This window comes from Amblyraja radiata, chromosome 19, assembly GCF_010909765.2.
Source record: "Amblyraja radiata isolate CabotCenter1 chromosome 19, sAmbRad1.1.pri, whole genome shotgun sequence".
In the NCBI taxonomy this organism is placed as follows: Eukaryota; Metazoa; Chordata; class Chondrichthyes; order Rajiformes; family Rajidae; genus Amblyraja; species Amblyraja radiata.
The window spans coordinates 24,040,115-24,059,031 of record NC_045974.1 but is presented as its reverse complement, the minus strand read 5'-3'; the positions used below and the strand labels follow the sequence as shown (position 1 = coordinate 24,059,031).

At 45.9% G+C, this 18,917-nt stretch overlaps 1 protein-coding gene across 1 annotated transcript in view; it reads right to left on the bottom strand.

Moving 5' to 3' along the window:
• The window catches only part of stab2 (stabilin 2), a 109,877-nt gene that overhangs the window by 48,981 nt on the left and 41,979 nt on the right, over positions 1 to 18,917 (bottom strand). Inside the window, exons 21-33 of the mRNA XM_033038046.1 lie at positions 17,143 to 17,229; positions 15,934 to 16,045; positions 15,667 to 15,847; positions 13,497 to 13,590; positions 11,933 to 12,091; positions 10,927 to 11,022; positions 9,767 to 9,862; positions 7,201 to 7,248; positions 5,913 to 6,049; positions 4,210 to 4,321; positions 2,379 to 2,456; positions 1,465 to 1,563; positions 1,244 to 1,351 (exon numbers count right to left, since the gene is read on the bottom strand). Of these exons, the coding sequence (XP_032893937.1) occupies positions 1,244 to 1,351; positions 1,465 to 1,563; positions 2,379 to 2,456; positions 4,210 to 4,321; positions 5,913 to 6,049; positions 7,201 to 7,248; positions 9,767 to 9,862; positions 10,927 to 11,022; positions 11,933 to 12,091; positions 13,497 to 13,590; positions 15,667 to 15,847; positions 15,934 to 16,045; positions 17,143 to 17,229 (1,407 nt within the window). The remainder of the gene's footprint in view (positions 1 to 1,243; positions 1,352 to 1,464; positions 1,564 to 2,378; positions 2,457 to 4,209; positions 4,322 to 5,912; positions 6,050 to 7,200; positions 7,249 to 9,766; positions 9,863 to 10,926; positions 11,023 to 11,932; positions 12,092 to 13,496; positions 13,591 to 15,666; positions 15,848 to 15,933; positions 16,046 to 17,142; positions 17,230 to 18,917) is intronic.

Below are 18,917 nucleotides of genomic sequence, written 5' to 3'. Positions count from 1 at the left end.
CTTTACCATGTACTTGTTCAAGTGTTTGTTAAAAGTACCTGCCTCAACGACGTACTTTAGACTTTAAATACAGTGTGGAAACAGGCCTTTCAGCCCACTGAGTCCCTGCTGACCAACGATCACCCTATACACTTGCACTATCTTACACATTAGGCAGAATTTACACTTTTTTACAGAAGCCAATTAAACTACAAATCTATACACCTTTGGAGTGCAGGAGGAAAGTGGAGCACCCGGAGATAACTCACGCAGTCACAGGGAGAACGGCAACATGTTCCATCTACCCACCACCCTCTGTGTGAAAAAGTTGCTCGTCAGGTTTCGATTACATCTTGCCCCTCTCACTTAAAACCTGTGCCCTCTATTTCCTGATTCCACTACTTTGGGGAAAAGATTACGTGCATTCACCATATCTATTCCTCTCATAATTTTATACACCTCTGTAAGATCACCCCTCATCATCCTGTAGTTGAAGGAATAAAGTTCGAGCCTGCTCACCCGTTGCCTGTAGCTCAAGTCCTGGCAACATCCTCGATCAAGGGGAGCAAGCTGGATCAGGGTATTGAATTCAGATGATCGACCATAACCATGTTGAATATTGGAGTGGGTTCAAAGAATTAAATGATCCACTTCTGCTCCGATATCATGTAATTATTTTACAAATGAGACAAACTTCTTGGGGGGTTTTTTCACAATCTTTTCCTTTTCACTGTCTTGTAGAATTTATGTTCTTGTGTGTGTTCTGAGTCTATGTGTCTGTGATGCTACTGTAAACAAGATGTTTCGTTTGGATTAGTTTAGTTTAGAGATACAGCACGGAAACAGGCCCTTTGGGCCACTGAGTCCACACCAACCATCGACCAACCGTACACTAGTTCCCTGACATCCCACTTTCGCACCCTATATTTGAGGGGCAATATACGGAAGCCAATTAACTTACAAATCCGTATGCCTTTGGAATGTGGGAGGAAACCGGAGCACCCGGAGAAAACCCGGCGGTCACAGGGAGAATGTGCAAACCTCGTACGGACAGCACCCATGATTAGGATCAACCCCGGGTCTCTGGCACTGCAAGGCAGCAACTCTACCGCTGCACCACTGTGCCGTCCTAATGTCTGAATCTGTGTGCCTGTGATGCTTGTGTAAGCAACATTTTCATTGTACCTGCACTTCACCGCACTTGTGCAAATGATAACAAACTCGACTTGATTTGACATGGTGAGATTTGAACTCGCCAACGTACCAGAGCGTTAAAGGCTTTCTCCCGGAGGTACTTCTCAATGGCCTCATTGTTTGGGGCGTAGACAGTATAGGTGTTCGCACTCTCAATTTGTGCAGCCAGGCCCTGTTGCTGAAACACACAATGGGCATGCTTAAACAATTGAATATTTTGAACTTGTTGACTTCCAGACTTCATGGTGCAACACTTCACAACCAATTGCACTCTATGCCAGCAGAACTTACCACGATAAACTCTCTGAAGCGAGAATACCCAGGCATCTGATTTAGTTTTGCCAGCAGACCATATGATGCATCGCTGATCGTCTGGTCAGGTATTAGAACCTACAACACAAGAGCTGGTGTTACAATTGATCATCCCGCACTGGTCCAAAATTATCCAAAACTCTGCTTGTTGTAATATCTTCAATTTATTGGCTTTCCATTTTATGGATATGAGAACATCACAGAATGAGACAAAGGTGCCTAGGCATTGAGAGGTGGAGAAATGCTTAATGTAGTATAGTTCCGTTTAGAGATACAGATTGGAAACAGGCCCTTCGGCCCACCGAGTCTGCGCTAACCAGCGATCCCCGTACACTAGCACTATCCTACGCGCTAGGGACAATTTACAATTTTTTAACCTATGTTACCAATATTTTAATGTCACCTATCCATTTTTCCAGAGATGCTGCCTGACTGGCTGAGTTACTCCAGCATTTTGTGTCTATCTTACAAATAGCGAAGGTGAAACAAACATCACCATGTGAATATGTAGAACATCGAACACAGAACAGTACAGCACAGGAACAAGCCCTTCAGCCCACAATGTCCGTGCCGAGCATGATGCTGTTAAACTAATCACCTCTGCCTGCGTGTGATGCATATCCCTCCTTTCCCTGCATATCCACATGCCTATCCACAAGCCTCATTAACACCACTGTATGTTCTGCCGTTGTTAAAACCAACTACAGATTGTATTATGAAACGATGTGTACAGCTTGCAAATGTTTTAATCAAGAAATCACAGTTAATTCTTAAAACTTGCAAATTCCACGTTTTTCTGCTTTAAATGATTTCATTCACAAAGCATATATATTGGTATGAGCAAAATCTCATCTCAGAGAGGAAATATGATATGCTGATAATATTGATCATACCTTATCAATAATGTGCATTATCCCATTCGTTAAAGCTATGTTGGGATTGAGTAGATTTGCTCCTCCTATTATGGCGTTCTGGAAAAACAAGACAATTAATGGTATAACTAGAACATAATCTGTCATCGTGATTTCACAGTGCAGGTAAGTTAAGTGGTTTAAGTTAGGTTTAGGTTTATTATTGTCACGTGTACTGGGGTAGTTCCCTGAAATGGAATGTAGGAAGTGGTTGCCACGGTCTCCTGTTTAAGGCCAACCTCCCGTCCAATGACTTCATCCACACTTCGCGCTGCCTCGGCAAGGCCACCAGCATAATCAAGGACCAGTCTCACCCCGGTCACTCCCTCTTCTCCCCTCTCCCGTCAGGTAAGAGGTACAGAAGTGTGAAAACGCACACCTCCAGATTCAGGGACAGTTTCTTCCCAGCTGTTATCAGACAACTGAACCATCCTATCACTAACCAGAGACTGGTCCTGGCCTTCCAGCTACCTAATTGGAGACCCTCGGACTACCTCTAAATGGACTTGACTGGGCTTTATCTTGCACTATATGTTATTTTCTTTATCCAGTATATGTACACTGTGGACAGCTCGATTGTAAACATCTATGGACTTTCTGCTGACTGTATAGCACGCAACAAAAAACTTTTTATTGTACCTCGGTACACGTAACAATAAACTAAACTAAGCTAAACTAAGCTAAAGAGTGGCATACGAAGGAATGTTCGGAATGAAGTGGAACTTGGGGTTGAAGTCCGTAGTTCCATGAGAGTGGCAGCATGGCCAGATAGGGTAGTGAAGAAGGCATTTGACATGGGCAGTGCCAACTAAGGTAAAAGTCCCGACAGAGTTAGTGTTTAAGTTTAGGTTTATTATTGTCACGTGTATCGAGGTACAGTGGAAAGCTTTTCTTTGCATGCTATCCAATAAAATCCAGTTAATACATAAATACAATCGTCAAACTCAAGTATAATAGAGAGAGCAAAGGGGAAGATACAGAGTGCAGAATACAGTTCTCAGCATTGTAGTGCATCAGTTCCATAGACAAAGTGTCACATTGCGGTAAAGGTGAATCGGACGGTACCCTAGCTTATGGAAGGACTGTTCAGAAGCCTGATAACAGAGGGGAAGAAGTTGAGGTTTTTGAATGAGAAAGATGTTTTATATAAAAAAATTGAAAATAGTATGAATAAACACACCCAGCATAGCAGTGAGAAATGACATTTCAGTGGAACAAAGGATACAGGAAGCACCTTCCCCCATATTATGGCCATTCAGGTAATGGAAATTCACCATTACCAATTTGATAATAAAATTGAGATATAGGGTGGCACATTGGCACAGCAGTAGAGTTGCTGCCTCACAATGCCAGAGACCCGGGTTCAATACTGCCTATGGGTGCTGTCTATGTGGAGTTTGTACATTCTCCCTGTAACTGCATGGGTTTCCCTCCCACACTTCAAAGGCATACGAGTTTGTAGGTTAATTGGCTTCTGTAAACTGTCCTTAATATGTAGGGATTGCTGTTCAGCATGGAGTCAGTGGGCCGAAGGGCCTGTTTCCCTCGCCGTAGCCCTAAAATTCTAAAAGCTCTAAAAAATAAGAAATAAAATTTGCTCTCACTGAGTTTACGTGAAAAAGTAAATCCATGAACATAATATTTTTTCCAGCTTGCATTTCTTGACGCATATTCAAATGACGTGGCTTCATGTTACAGCAAATTACGATATGGACTAGTTTCCAGGAATGCAGTTCAACCACCCCCACCCCCACTCCCCTCTCCGTAACACCAAAGTCATCTGTAAACAACGCCATAGTTTCTCCACACTGACCTCACTGTTCTTGGCAAGGGATAAGAAGACGCTGGGCATGATCGTTGGCAGTGAATCGGATGAAAGGTTCAGAAGATCGGCAAGGCTGTAGACTCCCTTTACCACGTGATACCTACGGTGAAAGACGGTGAAATGCGAGTGAGCGCCATGCAACTCCACACAGGTCAATTAAACTTACACTCACTCCATCGCAGCACAACTTGAGAAGGAACAAAAACAGGAAAGAAATATAATAACAAGGAACTGCAGATGCTGGTTTATACCAAGAGCTGGACACAAAATGCTGGCGTAACTCAGCTGGCCAGGCAATTAGTTAGTTCATTTAGTTTATTATCATTTGTGGTCATGATAGGTATGGTGAATTTTTGTTGTTGTTGCGGGCTATCGAGTCAGTGGAAAAACTCGACATGATCACAATCTAGCTGTCCACCGTGTACAGGTGTACAGGATATTAGGGAATGACGTTTAGTGCAAGATAAAGTCAGATTAAAGATGGTCGTAGGGTCTTTAATCTCCACCCAACTATAGTTACCCAACCAGATGCAACTAAATTTAAAGTAGCTCTTTCTTCCCAATAACCATTTCTGGATTAAGCCCTCCCTTCACCACCTCCAGTTTAAAATTCCATTTGGAATATTTTGGAGGACCAAGAAACCAAGAACCAAGGGTCTCCAATGAGGTAGATGGGAAGGGAGGACCTACAGGATATCTGGAGAAAATGGATAGCTGACATTTCGGGTCGGGGCCCTTCTTCAGACTAATTGCAAGTGAGAGCAGGGAGAAAAAACAAAAAACCATTTCGTTTTTCCTGCTCCCCTCAGCAATCAGCCTGAAGAAGGATCCCGGCCCAAAACATCACCTATCTATTTTCTCCAGAGATGCTGCCTAACCCGCTGAGTTACTCCAGCATTTTGAGTCTATCTTTGGTATAAACCATCACCTGTGATTCCATTTTATTACTTTTTCACTCAAAGGTCGGTCCATATCTGGAAAGAGCTGCCAAATGAAGATATAGAAGTAAGAAGTATGACTTTCAGAAGACCATTGGATAGATGCCTGGACAGGAAAGGTTTCGAGGGATGTGGGCCAGATGCAGGCAAATGAGACAAACCAAAATGGCAAACTTGTTCATTTTATATATTTATAAGACATATAAATAATTTATAAGACATACGACCTATCGAGTCTACTCCGTCATTCAGTCATGGCTGATCTATCTTTCCCTCTTAATCTCATTCTTCTGCCTTCTCCCCGTAATATTTGACTCCTTTCCTAATCAAGAATCTCAATCTCTGCCTTAAAATGACTTGCCCCCCACAGCCAACTGTGACAATTAATTCAACAGATTCACCACTCTCTCTCTCTCAAAAGAAATTCTTCCTCATCTCCTTTCTAAAAGTATGTCCTTTTATTCTGAGGCTATCCCCTCTTGTCCTAGACTCTCCCACAAGTGGCAACATCCTCTCCATATTCAGGCCTTTCACTATTCGATACATTTCAACGAGGTTCCCCGCTCGTCTCCCTGTGGCAATACATTCCACAGGTTCTCCACCCACACATTACAAGGATTCAGCAAGGACATGCTGGGCCGAAGGGCCTGTTTCCATGACTTTATGGAGCAGACCACCATAACAGCTTCATCCCATGTCTTATGACTAAAAGACCTACTCTCACATTTCAAGCTAAAGTGAAAGCAAACTCACTTCACCAGGTGTGGAAGCCTTTCTGCTTGGAGCCAGAAAATGCGGTTCTCATTGCTCATGTCAGTGACAGCCTTCTGCGAGGGCACAAGTAAGGTGAAATTTGCTGTGTCTGAAAGAAGGCGTCTTTGAGAAGCATTCTGAGCAAAAGGAAAAAAGGACAAAGTTAATAGAGGAAGCGACAGATGTGGATACAGTTATGAATTTCAAAAGACAGCGGTGGAGTTGCTGCCTTACGGTGCCAGGGACCAGGGTTCGATCCAGGCTACCGGTCGGTGCTGTCTGCATGGAGTTTGCACCTTCTCCCTGTGACCATGTGGGTTTTCTCTATGTGCTCCGGTTTCCTTCAACAAGTACAGGTAAGACTGTACAGGTAAGACTGTAAATTGTCCCCAGTGTGTACGAGAGTGCTAGTGTACGGGAGCACTGGGCAGTGTGGACTCAATGAGCCGAAGGGCCTGTTTCCTCATTGTATCTCTAAAGTATAAAGTCTAAAGGTGCATGGAAAAGTTTAAAATATCCTTCCTTTTCCTTCTCCTGATCTGTGAGCATGCCCTTACTTGTTTTTTTTACGCAAAGGGTGGTGGGTGTGTGGAACGAGCTGCAGGAGGAGGTAGTTGAAGCAGGTACTATCGCAATGTTTAAGAATCATTTAAACAGGTAAATGGATAGAACAGGTTTAGAGGGATATGGGCCAAACGCAGTGAGGTGAGACTAGTGGAGATGGGGCATGTTGGTCGATTTGGGTAAGTTGGGCCGAAGAGCCCGTTTCCAAGCTGTATGACTATGACTCTAGCAGGTCTGCAAATTCAATCTCACCACAGCCCTATATAACGCAGTCAGATCCCTCCTAAGGCCACATCAGCCACAGTGCATGGATAAATTATACTTTAAAATATTTAAACATGTGAATCGTGAGTTAGAGATGTAACAGAGCAGCACTGAAAGACACATCTTTAGACTGACGGAGGAGGCCAGGTTATTGGGTATTTTTAAAGCATCTTGATTAGTTCTTGATTAGTAAGGGTGTCAAAGGTTAAGGGGGAGAGGGGGGGAAAATCGGCCGTGATCGAATAGTGGAGCAGACTTGATGGGAGGAAACCGGAGCACCCAGAGCAAACCCACGTGGGCACAGGGAGAACGTGTAAACTCCTCCAAGACAGCACCCATAGTCAGGATTGAACCTGGGTCTCTGGCGCTGTGAGGCAGAACCTCCACCAGATGCGCCACTGTGCAGCCGTTTTGTTTAGCAGTGAAGAGAAGCAGCTTTTGTTTAAATTGCTGGACTTACATTGACCCACTTGAGAAATTCTGCAGCTTCTGGGATGTAGTTTAGAGCCTGAAAGATGAAGAGAAGATCGTCTTACACTTGTGGTAATCACTCCTATTACTTAACGTCAAAGACACACAATTTGAAGTTTAGTATCTCACATGCTTCTGTGTTGTGTTCACCCCAATGCATAGTACACTCCTGCAGCTGAACTTTGTCCTTATCCATACTGACGGAGTAGGCATCCTGGGCTAGTCCCATTTGTCTCCATTTGACCCAGAGCCCTCTCAACCTTCCCTATCCAAAGGGGCAACTTTTTCACTCAGAACCTAGAGGGTTTATGGAATGAGCTGCCAGAAGAGGTAGTTGGGGCAGGTACAGTAACAGCATTTGGGTGTGTTGGTTCTTTATTGTCATGTGTACCTAGTTGCAGTGAAATTCCCTCTTTGCATGTAGTTCAGTAAAAAAAATCTTACTATACAGAGGCACAATCCTACTTGTGCACAAGAGTGCAATAGTAGATTACACTGAGACAGCACACAGGAATCACCACCTTTCCAGCGCCGTTTTGTGTGATTCATGTCCAATGTTATTAACAATATAGAGTCTTAACTTTGCCGTAAAGGCCCGTTGTCCTGGCGACGACCCTGGGTCGGAGTTACATCGAAACATAGAAAATAGGTGCAGAAGGAGGCCATTCGGCCCTTCGAGCCAGCACCACCAATACAATACAATACCGTTTATTTGTCATTTGAATCTCACGAGGTTCAAACGAAATTTGGTTTCTGCAGCCATACAAGAAAAGAACCAAGACACACACCAACACAATTTACACAAACATCCATCACAGTGAATCTCCTCCTCACTGTGATGGGAGGCAAAGTCTTGTCTCTCCCCTGCTCTCCATTCTTCTCCCGAAGTCAAAGTCAAAGCCCCCGGTGGGCGCTAGCAAGTCCGCGGCCATTTAAAGCCACGCCGGGCGATGTAAGGCCCCGCTCCAGGACACACTCAACCCCGCAATTCGAGCGGGAGAAGTCGCCGTTGACGGTGCCCCGCAAAGCAGTCTCCCAGCAGGGACCCGCGGGCTCCCGGTGTCACCATCCACCAGAATCGGGTCGCAGCCGCGCGCCACCGCAGCTCTCCACGCTCCGAACCGGCCAGCTCCACGATGGTAAGTCCACAGCTCTGCCGGCTCCGTGACTTGAGCCTCCAGGTCGTTCCGGTTGAGGCCGCTCCACGGTGCTAGGCCCCAACGACAACGGAGACCCGACAGAGAAAAGGTCGGGTCTCCGTGCAGGGAAGAGATTTAAAAGTTTCCCCCACCCCCCACACATTTAAAAGCCCACTACAAACTATATCCTCAACGGGACAAAAAAAAACAAAAAAACACAGACAGACTGCAGAGGCCGCTGCGACATCGGTCGCGCCGCCCACAAATCGGCCGCGCCGCCCATTCATATCCCTTGACTCCACTAGAGCTCTATCTAACTCTCTCTTAAATCCATCCAGTGACTTGGCCTCCACTGCCCTCTGTGGCAGGGAATTCCATAAATTCACAACTCACTGGGTGAAAAAGTTTTTTCTCACCTCAGTCTTAAATGACCCCTTTATTCTAAGGATAAAGTTCTCCCCATAACTAGAGTCCTCCAATCCAGGCCCAGTAACATCATGCGGTGACCAGAACTGCTCACAATACTCCAGGTGCAGTCTAACTAGTGTTTTGTAAAGTTACAACATAAAGTCCCAACTCGGACATGCTGTGCACTACATAGACTTTGGGGTGGGAGTTGCACAATGTAGATAAGGTGAAGCTAATAAGATTGGTAAGAGAGGGGATGCAAAACACTAGAGTCACCTAGCTTGCACTAAAGTGATACACAACGTACGTTGCCACTCCCAATGGCCGAGTCATAATTGAACACTCTGGCAGCTCATTCCAGATATGGAACTGCCCATGAGGTCCCTCTTAAATCTCTCCCCTCTCATTTTAATCCCCTGCCCTCTAGTATTAGAATCCTTTATCCTGGGGAAAAGCCTGTGAGCATTCACTTTATCCGTGCTCCTCATGATCTTGCACACCTCAATAAGGTCACCCCTTAGCCTCCTACACTCCAAACAAAAACCATCATCATCATCATCATCATCACTGTTGAAAACATCAAGGGGCACGGTGCCTTACAATGCTATGTACGACAGTTCTACTGAAGTGTGGATGGCCGTTGTTGGCTCGCTAGAAGCTCATCCGCCCTTTGACAGGTCATGTTTTTGGTCCTGCTGGGGGTCCACAGCCCCTTCCTCATCTTGCAAACCAGGTGGGGGAGACGGTTTAGTTGCCGACTATCCGACCATGGAGCAGGTAGCATGGGATTACATGGAACCCGTGGAGGGGAGAACTCCCCCCGACCTGAAGATATGTGCCAGCTTAAGCGACCTCTCCCCATATCTCGAGTATGCAAGTCCAGATAACATCCTGGTGAAACCAGGAGACAGCAGTGCACACTGATGTACGGCTAAACTCGCTAAATGTAATACCAGAATGAGACTTCAGTAAATAGTTTTGAACCAAAAGACTTTATAGATCGCTTACCACAATTGCATTTCCAAAGCATATCAGACCATCTCCTTCATAACCTTGCTGGCAGCTGCAGTCTCTGATTCCTGGAGACACGTACGAACAAGTTGCCTGACAAAATATTTGAAGCAGGTCATTGAATTAGCGGTAAAATTCTCTACAATTAAATGAAACGCAGGTACATTGGGTAGAGTGAAGAGAGACAAGCGGAGAGCAGAATACAGTTCTCAGCATTGTAGCGCAACAGTTTCAGAGACAAAATCCAACGTCCTTAATGAGGTAGAGGAGAATAGAGACCATACCCTAGATTACGGAAGGACAGCTCAGACGTCTGGTAACAGAGGGGCAGAAGCTGCTCCTGAGTCTGGTGGGGTTTGCTTCCAAGTATTTGTATCCTCTGCCCAATGGGAGTGGGGAGAAAAAGGAATGTCCGGGGTGAGGGATGGTTTAGTTTAGTTTAGATTGTCACGTGTACCGAGGTGCAGTGAAAAGCTTTTTGTTGCGCGCTATCCAGTCAGCGGTTGGACTATACACGATTACAATCGAAGCGTCCATAGTGTATGGATACTGGATAAAGGGTCTTATGTTTAATGCACGATAAAGTCCTGTAAAGTTAATGATTACATCCGTTGGCCAATAGACCAATTAGTATATTGAGTAATTCAATAGGAACCTGAGAGCCAACTTTTACACACAAAGGGTGGTGGGTGTGTGGAACGAGCTGCTGGAGGATGCAGTTGAGGCAGGTACTATTGCAATGTTTAAGAAACATTTAGACAGGTACATGGCGAGGACAGGTTTAGAGGGATAAATGCAGCCAGGTGGGACGAGTGTAGATGGGGCATGTTGGTTGGTGTGGGCAAGTTGGGCCGAAGGGCATGTTTCCATGCTGTATGACTGTATAACCATGAGCAATGTGTTCTGGTAATCACTTGTGTTGTATCAACGATCTTGGGATTACTAGTTACTGATTGATGTGCTACTTTATGAACCAGACTTCACATGGTTCAGGCTCAGATCTTCTTCTTGCGTATGGCATGCACAGCCTAAAGTTGCAGGTCAACTTGTCCTATTTGATCTATTTGTTTGTGCACGTCGGGTTGATTGCATTATTCGAAACAGGGTGGACCACGTGAAGGTTGCAATCTCCCACCCCCAGGTTCAGATGAACTCACCAGATAATGGCACCCTCCGTTCTCCTCCAGACACGGATTTACAGACTCGCACTCTAAGCCATTACCACGATGTCCCTTTTTACACTCGCAGTCGTTCTGTTGATAGAGAAATGCTTACTATAATTGTGCAACCCTGTTCACTAACGGCAGGTTCTGTTGTTAACAAAAAAAGGCTCAAAGTGGTGAAGTAACTCAACGGGTCATGCAGCATCTCTGGAGAACATGGATAGGTGATGTTTTGGCCGAGACCCTTCTTCAGATTGATTATGATTGGGGAGGGGGGGGGGAACGGAAAAAAGAAAGCTGAAGAGAGGAGGGGCAGGACAAAAAGAGACACAAAATGCTGGAGTAACTCAGCAGTCAGGCAGCATCTGTGGAGAGAGAATCAGTTAACATCAGAACTGTGGAAAAAACGAAACAATGAAGTTAGATAAAGATGTATCTTTTCCTTGTTCCGATGATAGAGTTAATGAAACATTAATTCTGTTTTTCACTCTCCACAGATGCTGCCTGACCTAATGAGTGTTTCCAGCACTTTCTGTTTTTATTTCAGATTTCCATCAGCTGCATTGTTTTGGTTTTACTGATTTAGGAGGACTGGTATTGAGGGATCGCTGTAAATTTACAAGGGCTGTTACTTTAACGTGGGGACACTTGATACCGAGGTACCGCTCACTCCCCTGACATCACAATGTGCTGGAGTAACTCAGCTGGTCAGGCAGCATCTCTGGAGTACATGGATAGGTGACATTTTGGGTGGGGAACCTTCTTCACGCGGGTCTCGACCCGCAATGTCAGCTGCCCACATTCTCCACAGATGCTGCCTGACCAGCTGCGTTATTCCAGCACTTTGTGTCCTTTTGTGTCTTAACTTCCTTGTCTCACTGACTCAGTGTCTTACTGACTCAGAGCAAATGTCCTGACAATAGAGAAACGACCGATAACAGAGGAACAAAACACAAACATGACGGTAAACTGAAGCTGGAAACTACCCCTTAGTGTTTACCTGGCCTGGTCCCAAGTAGATGCAGTTGGCGTTAGTGTGGCACCCTCCTTGGTCCACCAGTAGACAGTTATTGACTTCAGTGCAGTCCTCCCCATCTCCACTCCAACCAGGCAAGCATTCACACTTGAACCGTCCCTCTTCCAGCTTTATACATTCCGCCTGTGAGTGAATCATACAGGGGAAATTAACACTTTGATGACCATGCATTTCAAATAAGAGTGAAGCAGGGAAATAAAGCAAGTGGGGCATAAATACCAGGGTAACCAGCTGTTAGATAGACACAAAGTGCTGGGATAACTCAGTGGGTCAGGCAGCATCTCTGGAGAACATGGATCAATGACGTTTTGGGTCAGGACCCTTCTTCAGACTGATTGTAGTCGGGCAACTTCACCCATCCATTTTCTCCAGAGATGCCGCCTGACTCGTTGAGTTACTCCATTTTGTGTTGACCTATGGTGCAAACCAGCTTCTGCAGTTCCTTTTTATTACGTTATAACTAGTTGGTAGAATGGCTTGTAATTTTGTTAGAAATATCATGTCTTTCATCCAAGCATCGTCAAGGGTGATTTGATTGATTGGAAGACAGCATGGAAACAGGCCCTTCAGCCCACCATGTTAATCATTGATCAGCCTTTCACATTGGTTCCTTGTTATCCAACTTTCTCATCCACTTCCTGCATGCCAGGGAGAACTAAGTTTACAGAAAGCTAATTAACCTACAAACCTGCACGTCTTTAGGATATGGGGGGATCCCATGTGGTCACAGGGGGAGCGTGCAAACTCTGTGCAGACAGCACCCGAGGTCAGGATCGAACCCATATCTCTGGCGCAGTGAGGCAGCAACTCTACCAGCTGTGCCACAGTTTGCACCACTGCATCAGCCTTGGTGTGGCACATTTTGTGAAGCCAAATAAGGAGTAAGGCTTATACAGTACAGGCCTTCTGACTTGTCGCTTGTGGATGTAGATAAAACCTTGGGTTGTTCAAAGGCGATTCACTTGTCACAAGGTACTCCTCCTCTGACCTGCTTTTGAAGCCATGAAACTCATGTGGCTGTGTCCATATTTATAAGAGTAAACATAGAAACATAGAAAATAGGTGCAGGAGTAGGCCATTCGGCCCTTCGAGCCTGCACTGCCATTCAATATGATCATGGCTGATCATCCAACTCAGTATCCTGTACCTGCCTTCTCTCCATAACCCCCTGATCCCTTTAGCCACAAGGACCACATCTAACTCCCTCTTAAATATAGCCAATGAACTGGCCTCAACTACCTTCTGTGGCAGAGAATTCCACAGATTTACCACTCTCTGTGTAAAAAATGATTTTCTCATCTCGGTCCTAAAAGACTTCCCTCTTATCCTTAAACTGTGACCCATTGTTCTGGACTTCCCCAACATCGGGAATAATCTTCCTGCATCTAGCCTGTCCAACCCCTTAAGAATTTTGTAAGTTTCTATAAGATCCCCCTCAATCTTCTAAATTCTAACGAGTACAAGCCGAGTCTATCCACAAACTCCGAGTAATCTCACAAACTCAAGAGGTCAGTGATACGATACTCACATTGAGACTGCAGCCACCTCGGTCTGGATGAGCGCAGGCATTCATCTCTTCACAGTATGACCCGTCACCCTCGTAATTTGGCTTGCAAACACAACTGGAAGGGCAAAAACATCAATCACTTAAAGCAACGTTCCATCCAGGAGATCATATCCGAATAGAACACAAGGAGCAGTTACAAACTTGCAGTACACGTCCACCACCGATTTTCCAGCAACTAGTCGTCCAACACCTCCTTTAATCCGGACAAAATGGCAAGACTTTTAGAGTTTAGAGTTTTAAGTTGACAGATACAGCATGGAAACATGCCCTTTGGCCCACTGAGTCCATGCTGATCAGCAATCACCCCATACACTAACCTCCACACACTAGGGACAATTTACAATTTTACCAAAGCTAATTAACCTGCAAACCTGTACATCTTTGAAGTGTGGGAGGAAACCCGGAGAAAACCCATGCGCTCCCAGGGAGAACGTACAAACTATTCAAGAATAAGGAGTAAGCCATTTAGAACGGAGACGAGGAAACACTTTTTCTCACAGAGAGTGGTGAGTCTGTGGAATTCTCTGCCTCAGAGGGCGGTGGCGGCAGGTTCTCTGGATGCTTTCAAGAGAGAGCTAGGTAGGGCTCTTAAAAATAGCGGAGTCAGGGGATATGGGGAGAAGGCAGGAACGGGGTACTGATTGGGGATGATCAGCCATGATCACATTGGATGGCGGTGCTGGCTCGAAGGGCCAAATGGACTACTGCACCTATTGTCTATTGTCTAACTCCGTACAGACAGCACCCATAGTCAGGATCAAACCCAGGTCTCTGGCGCTGCCAGGCAGCAATTCCACCGCTGCACCACTGTGCTGCCCCAGAGAACAGTTGAAATCCCCCCCCACCCCACCCATCGCAGCTGAAGTCCCGCTGAAAATGTGGTGCCTAGGCCATATGAGGTGGCCGATCTCGACTTCATTGGGATCTCCACGGCTGATCGGCGGGTCAAATTTGCCCCCTGTGGCCGGCACTGGAAATCCGGCCCAGCCAGTGCCCATGGATCTGTTCCCATAGCCCTGTCCCGATGCCGACTTTGTGGGCCGGTGTCTTGGCCCCTCGGTGGCCTGTTCCTCTCGGAAGCCGTGACCTTTGTTGGTCCGGCAATATGGATAATCCAGAAAGGTTCTAGAACCAAGGGTGCCGGAAAAAATGGTAGTGGACTTGCAATAACAATTGTAATACAATTATTTTTTCTGCATTTACATTTCTCGGCACCAGTTATTGAGTCACAGAGCTATTATAGAGGCGTATAAAATCATGAGGGGAATAGATAGGGTGAACTCACAGATCCTTTCCCCACTTCCCAGGTTAGGGGAGTCAAGAATTAGATGGATTGGGTATAAGGTGAATAGAAAAAGATTTAGCAGAAATCAATAGGCAACTTTTTCCACAGAAGGTGGTGGATATATGGAACGATCTGCCCCAGGAACTAATTGAGGCAGGTACTTTAATAGAGTTTAAAAGATAATTGGACAGGCACATGGATAGGGAATGTTTGGAGGGATATGGCCCAAACGTGGGCAAGTGGGACTAAATGTAGAAGGGCATCTTGGTGGGTTTTAGACTAAAGACTTCAGAGATACAGCATGGAAACAGGGCCTTTGGGCCACCGAGTCCACCCCGACCAGCAATCACCCCGTACACTAACACTATCCTACACACCAGGAACAATTTACAATTTTACAAAAGCCAATTAACCTACAAACCTGTATGTCCTTGGAGTGTGGGAGGAAACCGGAGCACCCGGATAGAGCCCATGTGGTCACAGGGGGAACATGTAAACTCCACACAGACAGCACCTGTAGGCAGGATCGAGTCCGGGTCTCAGGCGCTGTAAGGCTAATTGGCTTGGGTAAACTTGTAAATTGTTCATTCTGCGTGTAGGATAATGGTAGTGTGCGGGGATGGCTGGTCGGCGCGGACTCGGTGGGACTAAGGGTCTATTTCTATGCTGTGTCTCTTAACTAAACTAAAAATAGTTAAGCAATGTTGGAGGCTAGAAAGAATACGGGCAAATGGAACTAATCTAGATGGGCACGGATGAGTCGGGCCGAAGGGCCTGTCTCAGAGCTGTATGACTGTGACACAGTTCTCGACGTCTGGTATTTTGCAGGTATCTTATCTACGGTACCTTAGATCACGGTTCCTGTACTCGCAGTTGGCATGGGCGTGACAGAACTGAATGTTGGAGCCACACGGTGTGGTCTGCCTTTCGCAGAACTTCCCAGCGTATCCCGCCTTGCAGGAGTTCAGCTTGCAGGCGCCGACACCGGTCATCTTGTTGTCGCACTGGCCATGAACGCAGGGACAGGCTGCAAAGCACCAACAGAGGGAAGGGCGTAAACGTGTGGCACGGGGCATCCGCGCGACGCAGCGCCATGTGCTGGAGACCACTTACTCTGGTCGCAGTCAGGTCCGTACTTGCGCGGGCCCGAGCAGAGGTGGCATCTTGAGCCGCAGAACTTGCTGCCGCAAACGCACGTGCCGTTCCCCTCCAATCCATCCACGCACTGCAAGCAAAACACCGCACACGGTCACATCACGGAGCGCACTGCAGCGTGGAGTGGTGGGTGCATTTATGGGGAGGCAGGAATGGTGTTCATGGGCCGGTAAAGCAGCAGCAAGTAAGAAGCTCCTTGCTCTGTTTCCAGTGCGTAGGTGGGCGGCACGGTGGCGCAGCAGTAGAGTCGCTGCCTCACAGCGCCAGGGACCCCGGTTCGATCCTGACTATGGGTCCTGTCTGTACGGAGTTTGTACGTTCTCCCCGTAACCACATGGGTTTTCACTGGATGCTCCAGTTTCTCCCACACTCCAAAGATGTGCAGGTTTGTAGGTTAATTGGCTTCTATAAAAATACTGTATAGAACCAGTATACGGGTGATCATTGGTCGGCGTGGACTTGGTGGGCTGAAGGGCCTGTTTCCACGCTGCATCTAAAACTAAATTGACAAATAAACTCTCTTGACTCTTGACAAAAGAGGAAGGAAGGAAGGAAGGAACAAGGGGATAAGCAGATTAGGGTGGTGGGTGGTGTGTTTGCATACAGCAAAAACCTTTGACTATCGATCTCTTTACTAATAGGTAGCACGACAATGATATGTTTGGCATTAGATTTGAAAATGAGGTTCGTCGGCGTGCAATCCAATATATGAGCATCTTTTGGTCATTTTGGGTCACTCTGCTTATTCAATCAGCTTCCTCCCTTCAGTCGGAAAAAGGGTTCCGATCTGAAACATCACCTATAAAATCCATACAGAGAGCAACCGTAGTCAGTGTCGAGCCCGGGTCTCCGGTGCTGTGAGGTAGTAATCCTATTGCTGTGCCACTGTGCCGCCCTAATGGTTAAGGCTTAGGTATGAAGGTAAGGTTTCTGCATGGAGCTACTGGAATCTCCATTAGACAGTTATGTGTTCTATGTAGACACAATGAACTGCAGATGCTGGATTACATTTACTTTAGTGGTTGTCTGATATTTGCCTAACATCATGTTGGCACAGCACCAAAAGTGCTAAGTAAGAAATAATTTGTTACTATGTGGATTGCATCCATCAGTGATGGTGATGGGACTCCAATTCCATTAAGGAAGCATCCTATTGCAAACCCTTACGTGTCCATGGCCAGAGCAGGTATTCTGGAAACCACCCGGACAGATCCTGCAGTCGGGGCCATAGAATCCACTGCAGCACCTTGGCATCTAGGAACCAAAGCAGAAGAGATCACATTCACAACTCATTCATTCATTGGATGTAGATATCACCAAACAGGATTTATTATCGATTCTTTACCATTTTAAACTCAGGAAGCAACTATTCGCCGATGTTTTTTCAAGACACAAGTGAACCAGGCCAGTTTGGGGCAACACAGGATGAGGAGGGAAAGATTTAATAGGAACCTGAGGGACAAATTATTTTTACACAAAAGGTAGAAAAGGTGCGGAATGCTGACCAAGATGGCTCGCAACCCAGGCGACTCTTTGTGTGCTAGTCACAGGATCTGCAATCACTCCAATCTTTTAATTCTCTACTCCTTGAGCGACATTCACACTCTAAATGGCTCGATTGTAATCATGCATAGTCTTTCCACTGACTGGATAGCATGCAACAAAAAGCTTTTCACTGTACCTCAATACACGTGACAATATACTAAACTAAACTAAGGAAGATTGACGTGGATACTGTCAAGACTTGAGAGGTTGAGCAGGCTGGGACTTTACTCCTTGGAGCGCAGGAGGATGAGGGGTGATCTTATAGAGGTGTACAAGATCATGAGAGGAATAGATTAGATAAATGCACAGAGTAGGGTGCATACAAGTAGTCTTTTGCCCAGAGTGGGATAATCAAAAACCAGAGGACATAGGTTTAACGTGAGTGGGGAAAGATTTAATAGGAACCTGAGGGGCAACTTTTTCACACAAAGGGTGATGGGTGTATGGAACAACCTGCAATAGGAGGTAGTTGAGGCAGGTATTATCACAATGTTTAAAAAACATTTGGACAGGTACATGGATGGGATAGGTTTTGAGGGATATGGGCCAAACGGCAGGCAGGTGGGACTAGTGTATATGGGGCACATTGGCTGGTGTGAGCAAGTTGGACCGAAGGGCCTGTTTCCACGCCGCATGGCTCTATGACACATTTCCTTCTCTGAAGCATATCAATGCTTGAAAGCACATACCGTCAGAGTCAATAACAGCTTCTTCCTCACTGATATCAGTCTATTGAATGGACCTCTCATAAGCTAAATATCTATTCCCAATCTTCCAATCTACCTAAAATAAAAATGACACAAAGTGCTGGAGCAACTCAGTAGATCAGACAGCACCCCTGCCTGACCCGCTGAGTTATTCCAGCACTTTATATCATTTTCTTTTGTAAACCAGCATGTCCAGTTCCTTGTTATTAGGTTTCTTCCAATCTACCTCATTGCATCCCTTGCACTTTTATCTGTAGGTTCTACGTAGATGCAACACTACATTCTGGACTGTGTTTTCTCTTTTGCACTGGCTGACTTAATCATGTACGGTATTAACTGCTTTTTTTTTTTTTTTTTTTTTTTTAAAACCAAAAATATTTATTCAAATATTAAAATTGTATTTACAATACAATAAAACAAAACACCACCATAATACAAGATGAACAAATATGTAAGCAACTGCTAAACAACTATATTACAATCCTTGTCAAGGATACATTCAACCCCCCTCGGTGCCCAGCGGTCGCGGACCTCCCTCAGGGTGCCCGTAGACAGGGCGTATTCCCTTTCCATCCGCACCCGGGCACGGACGTAACCCCGGAAAAGGGGCAGGCAGCCGGCTCGGGTAGAGCCCTCCACTGTCTGGCGCCTTGACTCACGGATGGCCAGCTTGGCCAGGCCCAGGAGCAA